The sequence below is a fragment of the Cryptomeria japonica genome, unplaced genomic scaffold (genome assembly GCF_030272615.1).
Source record: "Cryptomeria japonica unplaced genomic scaffold, Sugi_1.0 HiC_scaffold_77, whole genome shotgun sequence".
NCBI classification, from domain to species: Eukaryota; Viridiplantae; Streptophyta; class Pinopsida; order Cupressales; family Cupressaceae; genus Cryptomeria; species Cryptomeria japonica.
This window is the reverse complement of record NW_026728899.1, coordinates 85,791-113,748: the sequence shown is the minus strand read 5'-3', so window position 1 is coordinate 113,748 and position 27,958 is coordinate 85,791. Positions and strand designations below refer to the sequence as shown.

The 27,958-nt window shown below is 33.8% G+C and overlaps 2 protein-coding genes across 2 annotated transcripts; both read right to left on the bottom strand.

Annotated features, from left to right (window-relative positions):
• Positions 1 to 828: 828 nt before the first annotated feature.
• LOC131864154 (putative germin-like protein 2-3) lies at positions 829 to 1,513 on the bottom strand. The gene is made up of 2 exons (XM_059215172.1): positions 1,456 to 1,513; positions 829 to 1,361 (listed from the first exon to the last, which is right to left on the bottom strand). The coding sequence occupies exons 1-2, from the start codon at positions 1,511 to 1,513 to the stop codon at positions 829 to 831; spliced, it is 591 nt and encodes a 196-aa protein (XP_059071155.1).
• Positions 1,514 to 18,097: 16,584 nt separating this feature from the next.
• On the bottom strand, positions 18,098 to 18,782 carry LOC131078320 (putative germin-like protein 2-3). Its single transcript, XM_058015988.1, has 2 exons — positions 18,725 to 18,782; positions 18,098 to 18,630 (listed from the first exon to the last, which is right to left on the bottom strand). Exons 1-2 carry the CDS (start codon positions 18,780 to 18,782, stop codon positions 18,098 to 18,100), a joined length of 591 nt encoding a protein of 196 aa, XP_057871971.1.
• Between the last annotated feature and the right edge of the window lie 9,176 nt (positions 18,783 to 27,958).

The following is a 27,958-nucleotide window of genomic DNA, read 5'->3' as shown; positions in this document are numbered from 1 at the left end:
ATAATCTATCTTCACTGTCTTAGATTTTCCATGTCATTCCAACTTATTAGAAATGTTTAATACAAGAGGCCCCTCAATCATAACCCTTATGTAGGTAGATTGATGTAAGAATAGGTGTAATATGTGTCAAGGTTATCATATTATCCCCGATAAAATATTGCGATATTGGATGCAATGGATATTCTAGTTCTATGGATTTTCTTGGAATTTAGACATAATGAAACCGTATTGCATTCCATCGAAGGTATACTATATTTATTAGAGCAATCATTCTTATCTTGAGGAGAGTCCCTAACCTTCTGGAATGACTTCTTTGATGGGGAGTCTTGAAGCATTGGATGATTGTGAGGGTGATTTGAAGAACAACTACTAATTATATTTCCCAATAACTATTTCCTACTTCCAAACCATTCACCTTTTATGTCAGAGCTAAAATGAGGTTAAGACTATGTTAAAGAACACCCTTGACAGATTGGCATGCAAGAATTATAGTGTTACTCATTCTATCCAAGTCAAGCACTTTGTTTGTTGTTGTTCCTGCAATATTTATGTTAAAGAATATATTGTTAACATGTTGCAAATGAATGTATACCTAATACAAGGATGCTCTTGTATAAAATATTCATAAATGCCTTCAGATGCTTCAAATTAATCCTTCATCTTTGGAATATGCGGAGGATATAGTCATGTTCAAAACAGATGCTATGAATAGCAGAAGAGGACGGCAATAACTCTAGAAAGATTGTTTTATTGAACGGCAAGGAAAAAGAATTTGGGAAAGACTTGGTCCCCTCTTGATTGTTTTGTTTGATAGAACACAGCAAATTCTTATGCGAATTTCTTCTGAATGTAATCCACAACTTCCTGTGTGATGCGGAAGGCCTTGGCCAATACGGAATCTGGGAGAGGAGGATCCGCTGCAAACAGAGAGTTGGCGATTGTCTGAACTCCCGGAAGCTGGCTGCTCAATGCAGATATGGCCACCGCATTTTCATGCCCCACATTCTGCTGGAAATGCACAAGTGCCTTTGGAAACACAAACACATCTCCCTTCTCCAACGTTTTGCTGAAAAACTTGTTGTTGGTGTCAATGAAACCCACAAGAAGCTGGCCTTCCAGTAAAACAAGAACTTCGGTGGCTCTTGGGTGTGTGTGAGGAGGATTTATTCCACCCACTGCGTAGTCGATGCGGACCAACGATATTCCCAACGTATTGAGGCCTGGTATCTGTTTAACGTTCGCCATCGTTACGTTGGAGCCCACATCATTGTCGGTGTTCCCTGCCTGCCCAAGTCCCCGGAAGAAGAAGTCGTCTGCTGAAACTTGCATTGGGTCTTTGCAAACGAACCCGTTCACCAAAACTGTTTAAAGCAAAATCAAATCAATCTATTACTAACTCGACTCGTCTAATAAGCAAATCATTACCATTGTTTATGTATAAAGTTTTTTACTCACCTTTGCTTTCCTCATCTGCAACGCAGAAATCTTGCAAGGGATCGGAATCCCCTGCCATGACCCTGTCGCTGTAACAACATATCAACAGAAAAAGTCCCAGTGTGAAGTAAATCATTCGGTTAGCCATTATAATAGAAACGCAGATAGTACAAGAGCTCAGAAGGATATGAATGTGTGTTACAAGCCCATTACAAGCTTTATATAGCCCAAACCTTATGACTAATTCATCTTCACTCCGTATATTAAATCACCAATCCTTGTAATATTATAATAATATACTTCCAGAGTTGTTGCTCTTTTCGATACGTCAGAGTAAGTCTTGCTGCAGCATATGGCTATCTCACCTGCTACCGCAGATGTATTCTCACCATTCTTTCATTATCGTTGAAATTTTCTATCTTCTGCTGCATATGCTTATCTGAAGATCAGCTTACCTCCTGCCTTAGACGTATTCTTCCTCATATTCTCGCCACCGCCATTAATTTAGTAATGTGGAAACGATTAGACTTTATTGGAGCGATGGCCTTCTTCAAAGGAACTAATATATACATTTTTCTCAGCCGTCTCAGAATTGGTAAAAGAGGAAATTTTCTTGGATGTTGACACAAACACCGTCCATGCATGCTTTATATTGCGTCTTTCTTGAAAACCTTTTTACGCTCGGGTAGGATAATCTCAGTTTTATTATAAAAATATACGTGTTATATTCGTGAGCCTTTAAAACAAAGAATAGTTCTAAATTATCATTAATATTTTTGGTTTATAATATTAAGGATTCATGTTAATTATAGAGTTTGGTTGCGAGAATTTAAATAAATAAATAAGAGAATGGGTTGTTTTGTGATTGAAAGGATGAACTTGGTGTACAAGGCAAATTCATCGTGGCATGTGCATGTATATGTTACATACTCAACGTCATAGGACTCATGCTAGACGAGGTGAGAAAAGGAATAAGACGAGTGGGCGTTATGACACTCATTTCGCACAACGTAAAACAAGAATGATAAGGTGATCGAGATTTGGAACCCTTATGCAACATGTCTCAAGGGAGGAACTCCTGAAGGCAACATTCCCTCTAATTCCTAATTGGTAGTGAACCGGTCGGGCCTCTATGGCGTGACCTAACACCTATAGCTAAGTAAACCCTAACTAAGCTAAATTATATATAAATTTAACAAATTTTAACTAATTACCAATGATATATAAAGAGATTAAATGCGGCAAACGAATAAATGATAATTTTCTATTAAATATTTTTAATAAGTAAATATACTGTTTGTTTTAACTAAATATTAGCCACAACGATAGTTTATTCTTCTGAAGAGTCCAACTCAACTAAATTAAAACGAAATAAAGAGTGAATTTTCTCAATCCTAAGCTGATATTTTACTTTCTTTTAAAACCAAATTTTTGAAATAAAAGTATACTACACTTTGATTTCAGATTTAATTTAATTAATTACCATTCACTATCAATTAGATAAATTAAATTATTTCACTTGACTAATTAATTTGAGAGGCCACATCACATTTAAACGATTCCAAGACATGTTAAATCCTAAAACCTAGCACACCAACTCCACCTAAGGTTTTTCATTTCCTAAAGTTATATTAAATTAAATTCTCTTAAAAGAATTAATTATCATGCTAAACCCGCTTAATGGGGCCTTAACCGATATGGTAACACTAGAAACCCAAACTCAAGTTTGCTGTGTGTGTGTGTTTACAAAGGTAAATATACTTTGTATAAAATATATATTTTTAAATAGGTGAACATACACATCTAATTACAAATAACTATTTTTAATTTTAAACCAAAGTTTAAGTAGAGCAAGTTTTTTTATTTTGTAGGATAACAAAGAGAACAATATTTGCGTGATAAACATCCCCTTCACTTTATTAACTAAAAATATTAAGAAAAGTGCATGAAAATTTCACACTCTTAAAGCTAATTTAATCCACTATTACTAATAACTTTAATTTGTTCATTAAGTATCAATAACTTTTAAACGTATGAAATGCAAATTATCACAAGCGCTAAGTTATTTCTTAAACAAACTCAGCCCTTAAACAATATGTATATTTTTTAGAAAAGTAAAATATAATCGCTTCTAAACACAACAACATCATCATTTATCAACTTGATATACACAACATTACAAGGGACCCATTTGATAAAATTTTTAACAACTTACTCCAACCCATTTAAAAAATGTAATAAAAATTCTAACCCAAACGTGAGAATGAATATTTTCATTCCAATGTCAAGGTAGCACCCCATTTGATTCCACAAAAAATCTTACAAAACACAATTTTTAAACAAGCCAATGGAGAGCTCACCTTCCAACATTTGGGCTTTCTCACAACCAACCCCCAAGCTAAGAGGCCCATGAGAAACTTGATTTCCCAATATAAATACTCCACGCAGATGTAAAATCCATTAAGGGAGTCCAACACCATATAATTCACATCCCTTCTAAATTATATCGAACCATTTTTCCACAGATTTTCCAAAAGAATCAAGGATACTCATACCCAAGAAATCTCCTTCTCAACGAGAAAAAATCGTTCCCTTGGAGGTTCCACATATCCCTCACCCTACACATGAGTTTCTCTGATCAACTTGGGAGAGCCTAAACCCTCACACACGTGTCATATACATAAGAAAAGACATAGAAAGATGAAATTTAAAAATCAAATCAAAAGCCTCCACTAACATATTTACAACAAAATGGAATATAGCATTCTAAAGATTGAATCATATCAAAATATTTCCTTAATAGATGAGGAGGGTTTGATAGAAATTTCTCAAAGACTCTTTTGAGTCCTTCCACAAAGCCTCCCAAAAAATCCCAAAAAGAAAGATGCAAAAAATAAAATAATAAGCCATACAAAGACTCTTAGAATGGTATATACAATATGTGTCATATGACCTCCCCTCCCCTGGTCAGGAGGTACCACATTGATCTCATTCACCTCCTCTAACCCCTTCTCACCAAAACCTAAGGGTATGTGGATATCACAAATGCTCCTACGTGTGAGAGCATTGGGATGAGAGGAATAATATTGTATACTCTTCCCCAATAGGATCCTTTGGATCCACTCATATGTGTGAGGCATGCGGAAGCACCATTCATAAAATTGTTGGAGTGGATTTGAAAGTGGTAATTTACTTACTGTCACCCGCAAGTTAGACTTTCGACACCTTTTTTCTAAGAGACTTGGACAAGATCAAATGATGGCAAAATCCCATGGACTAATTCCCAAAAAGGTACCCAACTCATAAGTGTTTCTTTATGGGCCTAAATACACTCAAAAATAGATGAAACCGACACTTTAAAATCATTCAAAAAAATGCTCAACATAACACCTATTTTTTCTATAAGGATGCCACTGGGCGCAGATACTAACTTACTCATATATAAAAACAAAACAAAAATATATTTAAAAAAAAAAATACATCACATTACAACAATTGCTAAAATCAAAGACCTTAGTCCCTATCATTAACTAAGGTCAAGGCTTCACTAAGAATTTAAAATGAATAGGATTTTCTTAGGAAACTCCAATTTCTATTAGCTATGAAAATTTCCTACACACTCAAAGAAAATAAATAAATTTCCAATATAGGTTGAAATAAAATGCACACATAATCATACATTTGATAAAAAAATAATTCTTCACGACCAACATAGTCCAATACAACATCGTACTATAACTTGATTATATTTTAATGTTTATTAACGAAATCTGACATTGATTTGTAATATAAAAAGTGTAGATAAAATTTGTTTTTGATTGGATAAGGTGGGAAGAGGGTCCCACAACCAAAGTTAGAATACTAGAATAAAGAAGTTCAATAACAAACAAGTTACTGCGCCGACACAACCGCAAAACTACCAAAATAACAAACCACGAAAAAATATTTAGACTTCATATTATGGAGGCTCATAAGAGCATTTGACTCTTTCATGACCAATTTTTGTCTTTAATTATAGCTCTCTCAAGCAGTACCCTCGTTGCTTCTTTTCACCTTCCATATTTAGTTTGATTTCTTTTTTCTTTTTGCCTTTTTTGTTCCATCCTTGACTTATGCCTATTGTGATAGTCAGTCAAAAAGATCGAGAAGTCATAGAAAAAATCCATTAGGTCCTTAATGATAGTAAGAAAATGAAAAAAATGAGTCCCCAAATTGAGAAACTCTATCGCCTAATAAATTTATTTTCTCTTTCAGTCTACCTTGTTTTACCTCCATCTCCTAAGTGTTTCAGTATGGGTCTGTGTACACTTATAAATAGATGAAACAAACACTTGAAAGTCATTCAAAAACCTACTCAGTGTGAAATCTATCTTGCCATAAGGATGCCGCTGGACGCAAATGCTAACTTACTCAAATATCAAAATAAAATAAAACTATATTTAAAACACAAAATACATCACATTACAACAATTACTAAAATCAGAGACCTTAGTCCCTATCATTAACTAAGGTCAAGGCTTCACTAGGAATTGAAAATGACTAGGATTCTCTTAGGGAACTCCAATTTATATTAGCTATGAAAATTTCCTACACGCTCAAATAAAAAAAAAAATTATTTCCAATATAAATTGAAATAAGATACACACATAATCATACATTTGATAACAATTTAATTAAAGATATGAGATTTCCACAATTCATTTGATAAAAATAAACTCGTAAACAATTTAATTCTTCACTACCAACATAGTCCAATGCAACATCATACTATGACCTGACTATATTTTAATGTTTTTTAACCACATCTAACATTGATTTGTAATATTAAAAGTGTACACAAAATTTGTTTTTGATTAGATAAGGTGGGAAGAGGGTCCCATGCCCAAAGTTAGAATATTAAAACAGAGAAGCTCAATAACAAACAAGTTATTGCACCAACACAACCCCAACACTACCAAAATAACAAACCACGAAAAACTATGTAGACTTCATATTATGGAGGCTCATAAGAGCATCAAACTCTTTCATGACCAATTTTAGTCTTGAATTCTAGTTCTCTCAAGTAGCACCCTCTTTGCCTCTTTTCACCTTCCATATTTGGTTCAATTTCTTTTTTCTTTGTGCCTTTTTTGTTCCATCCTAGACTTATGCCTATTGCGATACTCAGCCAAATAGGTCGAGAAGTCATAGAATAAATCCATTAGGTCCTTAATGATAGCAAGAAAATGGAAAATTGAGTCCCCAAATTGAGAATCTCTATTGCCCAATAAATTTGTTTTCTCTTTCAGTCTACCTTGTTTTACCTCCATCTCATAGTCATCGTTATCCTCCTCTTCACCATGCTTAACACTCTTGTTTCTTTGTGAAGTTTAAATAAGCGGGGTGGGATCTGGTGCTATGGAAGCCAAGCTGGTTTCCAAGTCCTCCTCCTCCACGATGATAAGATACTATGATTTGGAGACGTCTTTAAGGGATAGGTCCAAAGTGAAATATTTTGTAGGTAGGTCAAATACTTGACCTTTTCTTTCCTCAACTGAGTACAATATCACTTTCAAAGTGTTAGTTATCATATATGTGTCATCGTTTTAGTTTCAAATTTCTTTGTCTTGGATATTAATTACCACAATTAATGTCGATCTCCTCTTCTTACTCTCCTTCATTACCCTTTCATTTTTTAGATTTGCCTTTTCTATTTTTTCGATTTTTAACGTGTTTTTCATTTTTATCTTTACTTCTTTCCTCAGTTTCAAATTGGTATCCCAAGAGAGATTGTAATTCTACATGCAGTCTACTGTTAACATTATCTTCTTTTGACACAATTTTTAGCTCTTTATCTCTAGGGCATTCCCTTTTTTATCTCTCTCGATATGGGAATTGCCCTTTTGGGAATTTTTAGGGAGATTGAATGCTTATGTGGAAGCAATTCCAAAACCACTAGAAATTCTAAGGGGTTTCTTGGTAATTTTGAGGGCTCTTGAAGCCATCTTTCACTTTGATCTCTTTGATACCAAAATTAGGCCAGATTAGAGCATAGGAGAGGTTGTATGCAAATAGATTTGGTGAAGGTAGTATATTAAGCCTTGATGTAGGCTAGGGATGTCCTGATATTTATGGTTTCTCTTAACCTTTCACCCCTAGCAACTGATTACAGTATCCTTTTCTATCATCTTGTAAGTTACAATAGAACTCATCCCATCCATTTTCACTTCCCTCAGGTTCTTAGAGAATGTGAACTTCTTTGAAAGAAGTAGATTGTGGCCGTTCTACATGGCCATGAATTAATTTGAAACCCCTCCAACTTCACAAATCCTTCGCATGTTGTTCTTCTTCAGAAGCTCATAGGTTGATCAACTCTAATCTTTTCTCATATCGATTTCCGTAATTTTTTATACCCACAAATCTTTTGGAAAAGTTGGACTTTCTCAAAAAAGGAAGAAGCGACACGATTAGATTACTATTAACATATTTCGAGCTTTTCCATCTTTAGAAGGATTATAATCATTGGAGGAAAACTAAGCCCAATAAGGTAATAAATATTTTCAATCTTACAACTTTAATAATCTCATCCCTTTAGTCCATTCCTTTTTGTGAATTAAAAAGTGATAGCATCCATGATCAGAGATTTTAAAACTTCAAATATGCTACATGCACTTTTATGCCAACTAGACATTTGGGATATTTCAATGACCATGCGAATCCACAGTCAAGATTTACATTCAACTTTAATCGTTCTTCATTTTATAACAGTTCTAATATTATTTCAAATGAACAAAGGTAGCTATCAAAATCCAAACCAAGTGCTCCTTTCTAGAAGCATAAACCCGACAGGGTGCTACTTCTAATAAATTTGATAATTTAATAATTCACGATATAGTTGAATTTCATGTTTATAAAGTCAAAGCATCAATTAACCCACTATAATCACATGGAAATCAAAATACCTAATTAACTATCAAAATTTTTGTCCTCATCATATGCATATATTAAAATCAAACTGCTCTACAGATGCACTCCACATTTGACATATTCTAATAACATCATCACGTGTTAATACTAATAACTTTAAAAACTTATACAGCCCTAGAATTCAATCATGGTCCAATAATGCCAATATCGAAGCCACCAAAGGGTGGGCCTCACAACTAGTAGTTTCGATTCTTGATCCGAATTTAGTCATAGCCGACTACTTAAATTCATGTAATTCAAATAATTTTTTTGATATTCGTAAATATCAGATAACTTAATAATTAAAGAAAGTTTAATCAGCAAACTAAAAAACTAAATTTTAATATATATTTTATTAATTTTTAAAGGATGAAACTACTCATTCTTATTTGACAATAGGCAAGACCGAATTTATATAGACTACCTCTCCATTCCTTTTGAAAAAAGGTAAAAACATGCATCTTATAAAAAGTTCTATTTTTCTCCAAGAAATCTCTCAAATTACCTTTTCTCTATGAGTTATTTTTCCCTAAAATTCGGTTGTTCAACTCTATCCAAATAAATTATGTACCTCACAACTATCTCATGTGAATCCTCTAAATCACCATTCCAATTCCGCAATTTTAGAATCTGCATTAGGCGACTGTGATAGTTATGAAACTACTTTTTTCTACCTCCAAAAGAGCCATCATCCTCTAGCTCCCTCGGTGGGAGGTCTTTAAATTTTGATTAATGCGAATCAATCAAACTAAATGGAGTTACTTAGAGACATCACAATCCAACTTTTTACAAATATCGTGAGAGTAGCGTGAAAAGATTAAGAGTAGCGTGTGAGATATTGAGAGAGAAAGAGAGAGCCAAGAGAGAGCAGGCCAAATAAAAGAAAGGTTCATAAAGAGAGTGGGGAATGAAAAAATACTGATGAGTCATTTAGATTCATCTCGAAACATTGCAACTGCCCTATAAAGCTAAAAAGTTGAATTTTGTTTAGAAATGCTTGCATATTTTTTTTTGTAGGATGCTATCATGATGTGCAAATGTCCATGTGAAAAACTCGTATCTAGATAATATACGTTCAAAAATTTTGGGAGAAAAGAAAATATAGGACTAATGCAAAGGTGACATAAACCAATGTCCATGAGAAATGCGGCCTGAGCACCTTGGTAAAGAAGAAGGCTTATGTAAGTACTAAAATGAGCCTACAAAAATATTAAGCGAATGGACACCAAAGTACACACAAAACGTAGGTGAAGTTGCGAATGTATGCGATTTACGACATTACAGCCTAAAAATTTAATTATTCCTTAACATCAAATAATTCAATAATTAAAAATAAGTTTTAACAAAAAAACAATTTTCCCCCTTTTGATTTCAATAAAGCATACATATACAAATTATTATTAACAATAGACAAAACCTAGTTTCTATAGCATGCTTCACCATTTCTTTTAAAATAAATACAAGCAATGATGGATCTTATAGAAATTTCTCTTTTTCTCCTATGAATCTTTCAAATTACCTCTTACCTATAAGTATTTTTCCCTTAAAATCAAGTTGTTCAATGCTATCTATATCAATTATGCACCACACAAATATGTCATGCGAGGCCTCTAGATCAGCCTTGCGAATTCCAATTTTGTAATCTACATGATACAATTGTACAACAAGTGTGAAACTAGGCTTGTTTACCTCTAACAGAGCCCCAAATTTTTTTAGCTCCATTTGTGTGCCCCATAGGTTCTTGTTGTTGTGAATCAATCCAACCAATTGACTTGAACCCTAGAGAAAACATGGGAATTTTAACTATTAGTAACTATTAGCACGTTGTTTCCCATCCCAAAGCCATCTCCTTTATCCTCTCCTCTTGACACATGGCATGGTTGTCAATTTAAACCTCCTTGTGTGAAAGCTACCTTCTAATCGCATGGTTTCCAGGTCCACCTCTACGATATCTCCCATCTAATCCATATTGTCATTCATTAAATTCTACATGAATATGTACTCCTTTGTCAACCATGCACCTCTCATAGTCTAGGATATATCTACTCTACATCAAGATGTTCAAGATTATTCTCAAATCAATAACAATACTCTTTCATAGTGAAATTTAGTTGATAATGTTCCACCTTAATCCAAAGAATTTAGAAAGAAAATGTTGCAACACTTTATTTGTGGAAAAGTACGTAATAATTTGTGAAACCTAACAAATATCTGTCAACTATAACCTTAACATGTGCATCCATTGTGAGACACTCAAATAACATTAAGAGTTTAAAATCACATCAGATTTTTAGAAATATGTGTAACTTGTGATCACTAGATTTTGCCTAAACCCAGTATGCCATCCACTCAAATTGTTGATTGAGGAGCTCCCATAAAACTCTTATATAATTAGTAGTAATTTTACAACTTCATTGCTAAAAACTTTATCTTTGATCATTGAATTGAATGTGAATTAAGAATAGTTGAAATATAAATACATCTGAGAGAAACACATATTTAATTGGTTCTCCACCAGTTCAATTGAAATGATATATAAGACTCTATGATTTTTCTAGCAGACCATTCACATAGTAATGAGATATCTTGCAACGGTCAAGATAGAATGCAACACCACAATCTTGAAGAATGTAAAATCCTATCAAGTCTACCTCAATATAGGTGTTCAAATGAATGGATTTGGCATGATTGTTCTTTGTGAATTTGATACTAGAAAAAATTGGTATGCTCGTATTACCACCAACTTTTATAGGTATCTGTTATTGATTTCATAGAGTCCAATTGTTCAACCCACACATTCAAACATCTGCATGCCTCATGCTAGAAAATTTATCAATGAGATGACTAGTTGCACTCGAAATAATTGTATCACATTGAGATCCAAATAAATAAAGGTGGGTTCTACCAACTTCCCCTTAAAGTGTATTCATTAGAAATATATAAATTTCATGGGCTAATGATAGAAAAAGAAACAATCAACACTGGAGATGACGGTCAGAAGGGCCTCCCATTCATTGTTGTATCAAGGGTTCGTTGCCTTGTTGATATTCACATATCCCCCTACTATTACATACCAACATACACATGAGGCACAATGCATATGTAGTAATCAAAAAATGAGAATAGAACTGATTACATACAATGTGGATTCAAAATAATTAACTTTTCATTCCAAGTATACCAAATTTCTCTTGCTTGCATGCAATATCAATTGGAAATAATTGAATATTTCATTGCAAGTGTTACCAAAGAGCTCCTACTCTTCAATGCAAAACATGGTTGGTAATTTGTGTTGTAATCAGTTATACTCAACTGTTAAAATAAGAATTTGTTTTTTTCCAAAGATCTCCAATTAAATTCTAGCAATCTACTTCACATAAATTTTTTTGCATTCACAGATTCGATCATTTGAGCCAAATTCAAAAATAGATTAGAAATTATGATTTGTCTTTCTTTGTTAATCTATCACTGTACAACTACACATTTCTTTATTTACAAGTTTCAATTTGTGAAGGGTAAGGTTCACAGATTACATCTTCGTTGTGGTATTAGAATATGCCATTTCCAATCATGTGCAAATTGTTAAAGTTTCATTCTAACTACCAATCTCTATATCTAGGTTGCAAACACCACAATTTACAACATATCATTTACTTTTAACCATTGTTCATGTAACCGCTAAGCATGTCGGGGCTGCTATGTGCGATTAATAAAATTTTAGAAAATTGATATTAGACCAGACTTAAACCAAATCCTAAAAAAGTGAATTTGTTCTGTACGTATCAAATAAAAAGTACAGGCATAAAGCTTCATGGTGACATTAACTGCAATATATTTCTTCCCCAAACTATATTTTAAAAATAATATATAATTAACTCCCTTTTTTTTTTTTTTTTTTTTTCCTACTTTACATATCTTATTGAACGTGACATACCTGGTAGATCAACATTCGTTGCAATTCGCAGGTCCTCTAAAAATAGGACTCCAAAATCTTGTCACATTAGAAAGGTTGAAGTGGCTGTACTGAAATAATGCTTCTCATATCTACTTTCATCTGAATTTTCTCAGTTGGCTTTGCAAAAATTGAGCCAAGTCTTAGGAATTTGATAAGTCTAGCATGGGAGATGCTTGCATACTTGTGAGCTGCAAACAATTAGGAAAATGAATGTGTGAGCCTCATTTGCCAAAACTGGGAAATTATGGCTATACTCCTTTTATTTGATTATGTAAATTGGTAACAAAGATTCTCAAAATGAACAGATATTAATTCATGCATCAATGCCATTTAGATTCATTCTCATGATTTAGAAAAAATCTCAATCCCTCGCAACAAAAGGAAAAGGAACCTAAGTTCCTAGCTCTTCCTTAAAGATAACAACTAGGCCTTTTCTTATTCCTAATGTCATTGGCATTGGTTAATGTTATGATCTTGTTTCCTCCATTTTGATATTTAACTTAATTTACGGGATGGTATAATTCAACATGCCACGGAAACCAATATTTATTTAAGTACAAAATATTGCATATTACGTTGATATAAATGTGGTACTACTGAAGCCAACATTGATATGAAGGAATTTTTTTTTGGTTCTATCTTCATATTTCACTTCTCTTGAAATTGTGTACATTCTCTCATAAATACCAACAATGCTATCCTCGCACCCTTTTATGTTCCATACAATAATGTGATTCCTCTAAATCCACAAGACCAATAGTGCCACAAAGAGTATAATGATTCTTGTGGCTCATGTAACTATTTGGTGGTCCTTGAGGTGTTATTTACCTTCCGAATGGGCTTCGGGCAGTTCCCTCTGTGTATCGGTCTTGAAACACATGATGTTTTTGGTCTGCTTGTTTGGTTTCTTGCGAGTTGGGCTGTTTTGGAGTGCTGTTTTTTTCGGGTCCGTGGGATTCTCTGTGGAAGGTTCCCTTCTATTGAGGGGGAGATGGATGTAGTTGGAGTTGACTTGTCTCCTATTGAGGTGGAGTATGATGTTTTTGGTGTTTCCTGGAAGTGTCGTTGGGGTGTTGATGGGGCCCCTCTTCTTGGCTGTAAGGATGTTGATGCCGATCTTCTTGCTGACTCTTGTGTGTCTCCTATAGAGGTGGAGAGTTGGTTGTTGGGCAAGTTTCTCTCAGTATGGCATATTTTAAAGCATATGGTTTTTGGAGCCATGATAAAACCCACGGTGGTTGAGGGAGCTCAGAAAAACCCCATGTTTTTTGTTTCTTGTAGGGACAGGTTGGATGCTAGCAGTTTTCAAGGGCCAAGTTTGGCCAATGTTGGTTTTTGGTTAGCATTGGTCTTTGTGGCTTTATGTGGTCCTACGAATCTATTACAAGTTGAGGGAGCCTAGGAAAACGCTTCTAGTTGGCCGAGGGTGCCAGAAAAACCCTCGTTCTCTGTTTTTTGAGATGTTTTGTTTGTTGTTTTCGAGCTTATGGTTGTGCCATCCTGTTTTGTGATGTTCATATTTTGATTGGTGGATGCCCGTAAGTCTAGAAGGTTTCAGGTCCTTTTTAAAACCTGTTGTCCACTGTCAGGTAGTCTGGTCCATTTCTCAATGCAAACCCTCTGTTTGTAAAGGGGTTTGGGGCCCCTTCAAAACTTGTTTTATCCTAATAAAAAAATGCTGAAAAGGTGAGGTGCTTAGTCCATTATCATCTCAGAAGTTTTACAAGCCAAATGCTTAATGACCTTTCAAATACATTTTGGACCTTTTCTAGAACGCTCACAATTCACTAGCTTGCATTATAAGGAAGACTCGCTTAATCCACATGCTTGACTATTGCAACAATCATCTTCTACATGTCACCAATATGAGAATAGATGTTTCAATGAAATTATTTATTTGGACATGACCTGAACGGGTATATGTATAATTACAAGTGCGTGATTAAGTTGCATCTAGAGGAATTAAAACACATCTAACACACAATAACTAAAGTAATATCAATCTAAGATCTCTCCAGACTGTTCATCTTTTTGTCTTGTATGGGGCTCATCTAGTTGTAGAGAAAATTATTTACACATCCCCATCTTTTGTAGATCAAGTTCATATGTAGGCGAACCAGTCAAGCATGATGAAGATTTCGAATATTGGTCTTAATAATAGCAACTTTATATGTTTTCATTCATTATCCTTGTTTATCTTCATTTCCTCTACTATTATAAAGTGCTTGTCAAATCATATTGTTTGGAGTATGCGAAATATATTATGTAGCCAAGGATATGATATTATAATGTATGTTATTCAATGCATATGCCAACATGTGGTACACATACCTTAAATTAGTTATAATTGGTCATAAGCTATATTAGATAATTAGGAGGCCTAGATGAATTTAGTGGTTTACACCTCAGTTATATTGCTAGGAGTTCTAGATATAGGACACGATTGTCATTGCAAAGACATGTGTTGAATACGACATTGCATTTGGAGTCTCTTGGAGATATAGTATGTAGCGAATTCTTCCATAAGGAATATTATAAACTGTTATCGGACCTCAAGGCATTATTCTATTTTTGTATATCAATTAAGAAGGTCAACATGTGAAGCTCATATCTCTCTCGATTTGACAAAAGAAAATTATAATTCATAGAGGCTTTTAATCAAGAACTTGTCCAGTCTATTACAATATTGATTTTTAGCATATTTGAGGTAGCTATTGTGAACTTAGGGGTTCCACAAAATTCACTCTTAGTGTTGCAAAACAGTGATCGTTGTTTTTATTTATTCTAGGTGGTTAAACAAGGGCACATTGATCCACCAGAAGTCTAGATTTGAATTCATTTTGAGTAACTCATTACAATTTTAGGGGTTTTCATAAATTTTCTCCTCAGTCAGTTAGCACATGATTTTGTTATATTTTTATATTTTTCGAAAGGTTGTAAAAATTTATCACTAGTTTATATTTTTCGATTTGAGGGTGAAAAAATTATGAAATGATTGACTCAAATTTGTGTCAACAATATGGATAGAGCATGTTCTATTGAAATATATTTCCTTAAAACCCTATTTTTAATGGGGATTCCTGATTTTAGTGCAAGTGGAGATATATTAGAATGATGGAACCAATATAAAAGATCTTACGATGCAAATTATGGAACCGGTATGTGATCTAGATAGATCGTCAAGCTAAAACCAAAGGAATGATCACCTATGGATGACTCGGTGATAGGAAATGACATCATATTTGTAAAGACTTGCAACAATAGATTATTGACCTGAATTAGTTGTATTGTATTGACCTAAAACCTCTTCAATGACAAATTTGTGAGTCAAATAAATCTATTGGTTATCTAGAGTTCTATATCATTTAATGTAAATTGTCTCTTTTACATTTTTTAAATTTGGATATCTAAGGTCACATATGGCTCAACTCGATGCAACATGTCCGCTATTGTTTTGTCCTTTCCTTTGAAGATCTACCTCAATTCTAGAATTTGCAATCACTCTCTTTTATTTGGATGCATGTTATTAAGACCACTTACTCAAATAATGAACAATAACTCAAGTTCTTGCAAAACATAAAAAATATCGGAGATATTGCTCACCATTGGGTCATGCATTTTGTCTACATTTTCCAATATTTTGGATTTTCCCAACTTGAATCTTGTACATAAATAACCAAAGCCACATTATTCTATTTTGGTGTAGCATTAACCACAATGACCTTGAGAGAGAACCCTAGGTTTAGTGAATGTCATGAATTATTTGTGCTAGTGAACCACCACTATTTGCAGGACTCATATGATTGACGTGCGAATCTTTCATAGAGAGACGAGAAACCCGGTGAATAAATAGATTCCTCGTGGAACATGATCAAGTAATTACTTATACCTCATTGACTCCCTATTTGCGTAGGCAAGGGATCACATATGTGGCATTAGACATGCTAAAGAAAAGATCATAAGCACAATCTATCAGAGCAATGTGTCATCTTACAATAGCCTTATTTGTTATCTATGTGAACAATGTAGAATGGGCTTGATAATTAATATATTGATCGATACAGTTGGAGATGGATGCAAGCGCAATGAAACTTCTCATATTACTAGATTATTTGAGGTATAGACATCCAAGGCATGACGGAAGAGGCTTTTAAGCTTCACAATGAACTGATCGCTAGAGGGGCTATATATGAAGCTTTATTCATTTGAACCCCTAAAAATACATAGGAAAAATAGAAGATTATAAAATTGACATATCTCACCGATAATGTATCAGTTATATCTATTATCTTATTCTTCATTACAGTGTAATTGACAACTTCTCAATATGACGACACTTTTATCTTCCTCATATCAATTAGCAAATGGCTTCAATATGAAAATATCCTCCGCCTTCACATATTTCTCAAACTTACACCTGCATATCCATGGATCCAAGGAGCTCCTTTATGCACCTCTTAGGCTTGCAACAATAATATTTTTCCCGCATGAAACATACATGGCCTACGGCAACAATATTTTCCTATCCTATTGTGCTTATTCACATATGCAGATTTGCATTTGCTTTGATAGGAAACCTATGGTTAAATTATTGGTTATCATATTTGATGATCTATAGAAATGCTTATACAAGGAGGAAATGGTTTGAGGAATTTTTTTTGTAACCGAACTGATAGTTTATGATTGAACAAGGTAATATATTGCTAAATTTTTCAACTAATCATATTTTTAATATTACATACAAAGTTTTTAAAATCAACATGAGCATTATCCTTTTTCCCTTTAGTATTTAGATCTTCATACATAACATCCACATTGACATATTTATTATAACGTAGGAATGAATTAGGGGAGATTTAGAAAAGCTTATTTTGGGAAGCCATAAATTAATTACCCTCATAATTAACACCATGTAAATGAATTGTGTTATTATCAATAATCTATCTTCACTGTCTTAGATTTTCCATGTCATTCCAACTTATTAGAAATGTTTAATACAAGAGGCCCCTCAATCATAACCCTTATGTAGGTAGATTGATGTAAGAATAGGTGTAATATGTGTCAAGGTTATCATATTATCCCCGATAAAATATTGCGATATTGGATGCAATGGATATTCTAGTTCTATGGATTTTCTTGGAATTTAGACATAATGAAACCGTATTGCATTCCATCGAAGGTATACTATATTTATTAGAGCAATCATTCTTATCTTGAGGAGAGTCCCTAACCTTCTGGAATGACTTCTTTGATGGGGAGTCTTGAAGCATTGGATGATTGTGAGGGTGATTTGAAGAACAACTACCAATTATATTTCCCAATAACTATTTCCTACTTCCAAACCATTCACCTTTTATGTCAGAGCTAAAATGAGGTTAAGACTATGTTAAAGAACACCCTTGACAGATTGGCATGCAAGAATTATAGTGTTACTCATTCTATCCAAGTCAAGCACTTTGTTTGTTGTTGTTCCTGCAATATTTATGTTAAAGAATATATTGTTAACATGTTGCAAATGAATGTATACCTAATACAAGGATGCTCTTGTATAAAATATTCATAAATGCCTTCAGATGCTTCAAATTAATCCTTCATCTTTGGAATATGCGGAGGATATAGTCATGTTCAAAACAGATGCTATGAATAGCAGAAGAGGACGGCAATAACTCTAGAAAGATTGTTTTATTGAACGGCAAGGAAAAAGAATTTGGGAAAGACTTGGTCCCCTCTTGATTGTTTTGTTTGATAGAACACAGCAAATTCTTATGCGAATTTCTTCTGAATGTAATCCACAACTTCCTGTGTGATGCGGAAGGCCTTGGCCAATACGGAATCTGGGAGAGGAGGATCCGCTGCAAACAGAGAGTTGGCGATTGTCTGAACTCCCGGAAGCTGGCTGCTCAATGCAGATATGGCCACCGCATTTTCATGCCCCACATTCTGCTGGAAATGCACAAGTGCCTTTGGAAACACAAACACATCTCCCTTCTCCAACGTTTTGCTGAAAAACTTGTTGTTGGTGTCAATGAAACCCACAAGAAGCTGGCCTTCCAGTAAAACAAGAACTTCGGTGGCTCTTGGGTGTGTGTGAGGAGGATTTATTCCACCCACTGCGTAGTCGATGCGGACCAACGATATTCCCAACGTATTGAGGCCTGGTATCTGTTTAACGTTCGCCATCGTTACGTTGGAGCCCACATCATTGTCGGTGTTCCCTGCCTGCCCAAGTCCCCGGAAGAAGAAGTCGTCTGCTGAAACTTGCATTGGGTCTTTGCAAACGAACCCGTTCACCAAAACTGTTTAAAGCAAAATCAAATCAATCTATTACTAACTCGACTCGTCTAATAAGCAAATCATTACCATTGTTTATGTATAAAGTTTTTTACTCACCTTTGCTTTCCTCATCTGCAACGCAGAAATCTTGCAAGGGATCGGAATCCCCTGCCATGACCCTGTCGCTGTAACAACATATCAACAGAAAAAGTCCCAGTGTGAAGTAAATCATTCGGTTAGCCATTATAATAGAAACGCAGATAGTACAAGAGCTCAGAAGGATATGAATGTGTGTTACAAGCCCATTACAAGCTTTATATAGCCCAAACCTTATGACTAATTCATCTTCACTCCGTATATTAAATCACCAATCCTTGTAATATTATAATAATATACTTCCAGAGTTGTTGCTCTTTTCGATACGTCAGAGTAAGTCTTGCTGCAGCATATGGCTATCTCACCTGCTACCGCAGATGTATTCTCACCATTCTTTCATTATCGTTGAAATTTTCTATCTTCTGCTGCATATGCTTATCTGAAGATCAGCTTACCTCCTGCCTTAGACGTATTCTTCCTCATATTCTCGCCACCGCCATTAATTTAGTAATGTGGAAACGATTAGACTTTATTGGAGCGATGGCCTTCTTCAAAGGAACTAATATATACATTTTTCTCAGCCGTCTCAGAATTGGTAAAAGAGGAAATTTTCTTGGATGTTGACACAAACACCGTCCATGCATGCTTTATATTGCGTCTTTCTTGAAAACCTTTTTACGCTCGGGTAGGATAATCTCAGTTTTATTATAAAAATATACGTGTTATATTCGTGAGCCTTTAAAACAAAGAATAGTTCTAAATTATCATTAATATTTTTGGTTTATAATATTAAGGATTCATGTTAATTATAGAGTTTGGTTGCGAGAATTTAAATAAATAAATAAGAGAATGGGTTGTTTTGTGATTGAAAGGATGAACTTGGTGTACAAGGCAAATTCATCGTGGCATGTGCATGTATATGTTACATACTCAACGTCATAGGACTCATGCTAGACGAGGTGAGAAAAGGAATAAGACGAGTGGGCGTTATGACACTCATTTCGCACAACGTAAAACAAGAATGATAAGGTGATCGAGATTTGGAACCCTTATGCAACATGTCTCAAGGGAGGAACTCCTGAAGGCAACATTCCCTCTAATTCCTAATTGGTAGTGAACCGGTCGGGCCTCTATGGCGTGACCTAACACCTATAGCTAAGTAAACCCTAACTAAGCTAAATTATATATAAATTTAACAAATTTTAACTAATTACCAATGATATATAAAGAGATTAAATGCGGCAAACGAATAAATGATAATTTTCTATTAAATATTTTTAATAAGTAAATATACTGTTTGTTTTAACTAAATATTAGCCACAACGATAGTTTATTCTTCTGAAGAGTCCAACTCAACTAAATTAAAACGAAATAAAGAGTGAATTTTCTCAATCCTAAGCTGATATTTTACTTTCTTTTAAAACCAAATTTTTGAAATAAAAGTATACTACACTTTGATTTCAGATTTAATTTAATTAATTACCATTCACTATCAATTAGATAAATTAAATTATTTCACTTGACTAATTAATTTGAGAGGCCACATCACATTTAAACGATTCCAAGACATGTTAAATCCTAAAACCTAGCACACCAACTCCACCTAAGGTTTTTCATTTCCTAAAGTTATATTAAATTAAATTCTCTTAAAAGAATTAATTATCATGCTAAACCCGCTTAATGGGGCCTTAACCGATATGGTAACACTAGAAACCCAAACTCAAGTTTGCTGTGTGTGTGTGTTTACAAAGGTAAATATACTTTGTATAAAATATATATTTTTAAATAGGTGAACATACACATCTAATTACAAATAACTATTTTTAATTTTAAACCAAAGTTTAAGTAGAGCAAGTTTTTTTATTTTGTAGGATAACAAAGAGAACAATATTTGCGTGATAAACATCCCCTTCACTTTATTAACTAAAAATATTAAGAAAAGTGCATGAAAATTTCACACTCTTAAAGCTAATTTAATCCACTATTACTAATAACTTTAATTTGTTCATTAAGTATCAATAACTTTTAAACGTATGAAATGCAAATTATCACAAGCGCTAAGTTATTTCTTAAACAAACTCAGCCCTTAAACAATATGTATATTTTTTAGAAAAGTAAAATATAATCGCTTCTAAACACAACAACATCATCATTTATCAACTTGATATACACAACATTACAAGGGACCCATTTGATAAAATTTTTAACAACTTACTCCAACCCATTTAAAAAATGTAATAAAAATTCTAACCCAAACGTGAGAATGAATATTTTCATTCCAATGTCAAGGTAGCACCCCATTTGATTCCACAAAAAATCTTACAAAACACAATTTTTAAACAAGCCAATGGAGAGCTCACCTTCCAACATTTGGGCTTTCTCACAACCAACCCCCAAGCTAAGAGGCCCATGAGAAACTTGATTTCCCAATATAAATACTCCACGCAGATGTAAAATCCATTAAGGGAGTCCAACACCATATAATTCACATCCCTTCTAAATTATATCGAACCATTTTTCCACAGATTTTCCAAAAGAATCAAGGATACTCATACCCAAGAAATCTCCTTCTCAACGAGAAAAAATCGTTCCCTTGGAGGTTCCACATATCCCTCACCCTACACATGAGTTTCTCTGATCAACTTGGGAGAGCCTAAACCCTCACACACGTGTCATATACATAAGAAAAGACATAGAAAGATGAAATTTAAAAATCAAATCAAAAGCCTCCACTAACATATTTACAACAAAATGGAATATAGCATTCTAAAGATTGAATCATATCAAAATATTTCCTTAATAGATGAGGAGGGTTTGATAGAAATTTCTCAAAGACTCTTTTGAGTCCTTCCACAAAGCCTCCCAAAAAATCCCAAAAAGAAAGATGCAAAAAATAAAATAATAAGCCATACAAAGACTCTTAGAATGGTATATACAATATGTGTCATATGACCTCCCCTCCCCTGGTCAGGAGGTACCACATTGATCTCATTCACCTCCTCTAACCCCTTCTCACCAAAACCTAAGGGTATGTGGATATCACAAATGCTCCTACGTGTGAGAGCATTGGGATGAGAGGAATAATATTGTATACTCTTCCCCAATAGGATCCTTTGGATCCACTCATATGTGTGAGGCATGCGGAAGCACCATTCATAAAATTGTTGGAGTGGATTTGAAAGTGGTAATTTACTTACTGTCACCCGCAAGTTAGACTTTCGACACCTTTTTTCTAAGAGACTTGGACAAGATCAAATGATGGCAAAATCCCATGGACTAATTCCCAAAAAGGTACCCAACTCATAAGTGTTTCTTTATGGGCCTAAATACACTCAAAAATAGATGAAACCGACACTTTAAAATCATTCAAAAAAATGCTCAACATAACACCTATTTTTTCTATAAGGATGCCACTGGGCGCAGATACTAACTTACTCATATATAAAAACAAAACAAAAATATATTTAAAAAAAAAAATACATCACATTACAACAATTGCTAAAATCAAAGACCTTAGTCCCTATCATTAACTAAGGTCAAGGCTTCACTAAGAATTTAAAATGAATAGGATTTTCTTAGGAAACTCCAATTTCTATTAGCTATGAAAATTTCCTACACACTCAAAGAAAATAAATAAATTTCCAATATAGGTTGAAATAAAATGCACACATAATCATACATTTGATAAAAAAATAATTCTTCACGACCAACATAGTCCAATACAACATCGTACTATAACTTGATTATATTTTAATGTTTATTAACGAAATCTGACATTGATTTGTAATATAAAAAGTGTAGATAAAATTTGTTTTTGATTGGATAAGGTGGGAAGAGGGTCCCACAACCAAAGTTAGAATACTAGAATAAAGAAGTTCAATAACAAACAAGTTACTGCGCCGACACAACCGCAAAACTACCAAAATAACAAACCACGAAAAAATATTTAGACTTCATATTATGGAGGCTCATAAGAGCATTTGACTCTTTCATGACCAATTTTTGTCTTTAATTATAGCTCTCTCAAGCAGTACCCTCGTTGCTTCTTTTCACCTTCCATATTTAGTTTGATTTCTTTTTTCTTTTTGCCTTTTTTGTTCCATCCTTGACTTATGCCTATTGCGATAGTCAGTCAAAAAGATCGAGAAGTCATAGAAAAAATCCATTAGGTCCTTAATGATAGTAAGAAAATGAAAAAAATGAGTCCCCAAATTGAGAAACTCTATCGCCTAATAAATTTATTTTCTCTTTCAGTCTACCTTGTTTTACCTCCATCTCCTAAGTGTTTCAGTATGGGTCTGTGTACACTTATAAATAGATGAAACAAACACTTGAAAGTCATTCAAAAACCTACTCAGTGTGAAATCTATCTTTCCATAAGGATGCCGCTGGACGCAAATGCTAACTTACTCAAATATCAAAATAAAATAAAACTATATTTAAAACACAAAATACATCACATTACAACAATTACTAAAATCAGAGACCTTAGTCCCTATCATTAACTAAGGTCAAGGCTTCACTAGGAATTGAAAATGACTAGGATTCTCTTAGGGAACTCCAATTTATATTAGCTATGAAAATTTCCTACACGCTCAAATAAAAAAAAAAATTATTTCCAATATAAATTGAAATAAGATACACACATAATCATACATTTGATAACAATTTAATTAAAGATATGAGATTTCCACAATTCATTTGATAAAAATAAACTCGTAAACAATTTAATTCTTCACTACCAACATAGTCCAATGCAACATCATACTATGACCTGACTATATTTTAATGTTTTTTAACCACATCTAACATTGATTTGTAATATTAAAAGTGTACACAAAATTTGTTTTTGATTAGATAAGGTGGGAAGAGGGTCCCATGCCCAAAGTTAGAATATTAAAACAGAGAAGCTCAATAACAAACAAGTTATTGCACCAACACAACCCCAACACTACCAAAATAACAAACCACGAAAAACTATGTAGACTTCATATTATGGAGGCTCATAAGAGCATCAAACTCTTTCATGACCAATTTTAGTCTTGAATTCTAGTTCTCTCAAGTAGCACCCTCTTTGCCTCTTTTCACCTTCCATATTTGGTTCAATTTCTTTTTTCTTTGTGCCTTTTTTGTTCCATCCTAGACTTATGCCTATTGCGATACTCAGCCAAATAGGTCGAGAAGTCATAGAATAAATCCATTAGGTCCTTAATGATAGCAAGAAAATGGAAAATTGAGTCCCCAAATTGAGAATCTCTATTGCCCAATAAATTTGTTTTCTCTTTCAGTCTACCTTGTTTTACCTCCATCTCATAGTCATCGTTATCCTCCTCTTCACCATGCTTAACACTCTTGTTTCTTTGTGAAGTTTAAATAAGCGGGGTGGGATCTGGTGCTATGGAAGCCAAGCTGGTTTCCAAGTCCTCCTCCTCCACGATGATAAGATACTATGATTTGGAGACGTCTTTAAGGGATAGGTCCAAAGTGAAATATTTTGTAGGTAGGTCAAATACTTGACCTTTTCTTTCCTCAACTGAGTACAATATCACTTTCAAAGTGTTAGTTATCATATATGTGTCATCGTTTTAGTTTCAAATTTCTTTGTCTTGGATATTAATTACCACAATTAATGTCGATCTCCTCTTCTTACTCTCCTTCATTACCCTTTCATTTTTTAGATTTGCCTTTTCTATTTTTTCGATTTTTAACGTGTTTTTCATTTTTATCTTTACTTCTTTCCTCAGTTTCAAATTGGTATCCCAAGAGAGATTGTAATTCTACATGCAGTCTACTGTTAACATTATCTTCTTTTGACACAATTTTTAGCTCTTTATCTCTAGGGCATTCCCTTTTTTATCTCTCTCGATATGGGAATTGCCCTTTTGGGAATTTTTAGGGAGATTGAATGCTTATGTGGAAGCAATTCCAAAACCACTAGAAATTCTAAGGGGTTTCTTGGTAATTTTGAGGGCTCTTGAAGCCATCTTTCACTTTGATCTCTTTGATACCAAAATTAGGCCAGATTAGAGCATAGGAGAGGTTGTATGCAAATAGATTTGGTGAAGGTAGTATATTAAGCCTTGATGTAGGCTAGGGATGTCCTGATATTTATGGTTTCTCTTAACCTTTCACCCCTAGCAACTGATTACAGTATCCTTTTCTATCATCTTGTAAGTTACAATAGAACTCATCCCATCCATTTTCACTTCCCTCAGGTTCTTAGAGAATGTGAACTTCTTTGAAAGAAGTAGATTGTGGCCGTTCTACATGGCCATGAATTAATTTGAAACCCCTCCAACTTCACAAATCCTTCGCATGTTGTTCTTCTTCAGAAGCTCATAGGTTGATCAACTCTAATCTTTTCTCATATCGATTTCCGTAATTTTTTATACCCACAAATCTTTTGGAAAAGTTGGACTTTCTCAAAAAAGGAAGAAGCGACACGATTAGATTACTATTAACATATTTCGAGCTTTGCCATCTTTAGAAGGATTATAATCATTGGAGGAAAACTAAGCCCAATAAGGTAATAAATATTTTCAATCTTACAACTTTAATAATCTCATCCCTTTAGTCCATTCCTTTTTGTGAATTAAAAAGTGATAGCATCCATGATCAGAGATTTTAAAACTTCAAATATGCTACATGCACTTTTATGCCAACTAGACATTTGGGATATTTCAATGACCATGCGAATCCACAGTCAAGATTTACATTCAACTTTAATCGTTCTTCATTTTATAACAGTTCTAATATTATTTCAAATGAACAAAGGTAGCTATCAAAATCCAAACCAAGTGCTCCTTTCTAGAAGCATAAACCCGACAGGGTGCTACTTCTAATAAATTTGATAATTTAATAATTCACGATATAGTTGAATTTCATGTTTATAAAGTCAAAGCATCAATTAACCCACTATAATCACATGGAAATCAAAATACCTAATTAACTATCAAAATTTTTGTCCTCATCATATGCATATATTAAAATCAAACTGCTCTACAGATGCACTCCACATTTGACATATTCTAATAACATCATCACGTGTTAATACTAATAACTTTAAAAACTTATACAGCCCTAGAATTCAATCATGGTCCAATAATGCCAATATCGAAGCCACCAAAGGGTGGGCCTCACAACTAGTAGTTTCGATTCTTGATCCGAATTTAGTCATAGCCGACTACTTAAATTCATGTAATTCAAATAATTTTTTTGATATTCGTAAATATCAGATAACTTAATAATTAAAGAAAGTTTAATCAGCAAACTAAAAAACTAAATTTTAATATATATTTTATTAATTTTTAAAGGATGAAACTACTCATTCTTATTTGACAATAGGCAAGACTGAATTTATATAGACTACCTCTCCATTCCTTTTGAAAAAAGGTAAAAACATGCATCTTATAAAAAGTTCTATTTTTCTCCAAGAAATCTCTCAAATTACCTTTTCTCTATGAGTTATTTTTCCCTAAAATTCGGTTGTTCAACTCTATCCAAATAAATTATGTACCTCACAACTATCTCATGTGAATCCTCTAAATCACCATTCCAATTCCGCAATTTTAGAATCTGCATTAGGCGACTGTGATAGTTATGAAACTACTTTTTTCTACCTCCAAAAGAGCCATCATCCTCTAGCTCCCTCGGTGGGAGGTCTTTAAATTTTGATTAATGCGAATCAATCAAACTAAATGGAGTTACTTAGAGACATCACAATCCAACTTTTTACAAATATCGTGAGAGTAGCGTGAAAAGATTAAGAGTAGCGTGTGAGATATTGAGAGAGAAAGAGAGAGCCAAGAGAGAGCAGGCCAAATAAAAGAAAGGTTCATAAAGAGAGTGGGGAATGAAAAAATACTGATGAGTCATTTAGATTCATCTCGAAACATTGCAACTGCCCTATAAAGCTAAAAAGTTGAATTTTGTTTAGAAATGCTTGCATATTTTTTTTTGTAGGATGCTATCATGATGTGCAAATGTCCGTGTGAAAAACTCGTATCTAGATAATATACGTTCAAAAATTTTGGGAGAAAAGAAAATATAGGACTAATGCAAAGGTGACATAAACCAATGTCCATGAGAAATGCGGCCTGAGCACCTTGGTAAAGAAGAAGGCTTATGTAAGTACTAAAATGAGCCTACAAAAATATTAAGCGAATGGACACCAAAGTACACACAAAACGTAGGTGAAGTTGCGAATGTATGCGATTTACGACATTACAGCCTAAAAATTTAATTATTCCTTAACATCAAATAATTCAATAATTAAAAATAAGTTTTAACAAAAAAACAATTTTCCCCCTTTTGATTTCAATAAAGCATACATATACAAATTATTATTAACAATAGACAAAACCTAGTTTCTATAGCATGCTTCACCATTTCTTTTAAAATAAATACAAGCAATGATGGATCTTATAGAAATTTCTCTTTTTCTCCTATGAATCTTTCAAATTACCTCTTACCTATAAGTATTTTTCCCTTAAAATCAAGTTGTTCAATGCTATCTATATCAATTATGCACCACACAAATATGTCATGCGAGGCCTCTAGATCAGCCTTGCGAATTCCAATTTTGTAATCTACATGATACAATTGTACAACAAGTGTGAAACTAGGCTTGTTTACCTCTAACAGAGCCCCAAATTTTTTTAGCTCCATTTGTGTGCCCCATAGGTTCTTGTTGTTGTGAATCAATCCAACCAATTGACTTGAACCCTAGAGAAAACATGGGAATTTTAACTATTAGTAACTATTAGCACGTTGTTTCCCATCCCAAAGCCATCTCCTTTATCCTCTCCTCTTGACACATGGCATGGTTGTCAATTTAAACCTCCTTGTGTGAAAGCTACCTTCTAATCGCATGGTTTCCAGGTCCACCTCTACGATATCTCCCATCTAATCCATATTGTCATTCATTAAATTCTACATGAATATGTACTCCTTTGTCAACCATGCACCTCTCATAGTCTAGGATATATCTACTCTACATCAAGATGTTCAAGATTATTCTCAAATCAATAACAATACTCTTTCATAGTGAAATTTAGTTGATAATGTTCCACCTTAATCCAAAGAATTTAGAAAGAAAATGTTGCAACACTTTATTTGTGGAAAAGTACGTAATAATTTGTGAAACCTAACAAATATCTGTCAACTATAACCTTAACATGTGCATCCATTGTGAGACACTCAAATAACATTAAGAGTTTAAAATCACATCAGATTTTTAGAAATATGTGTAACTTG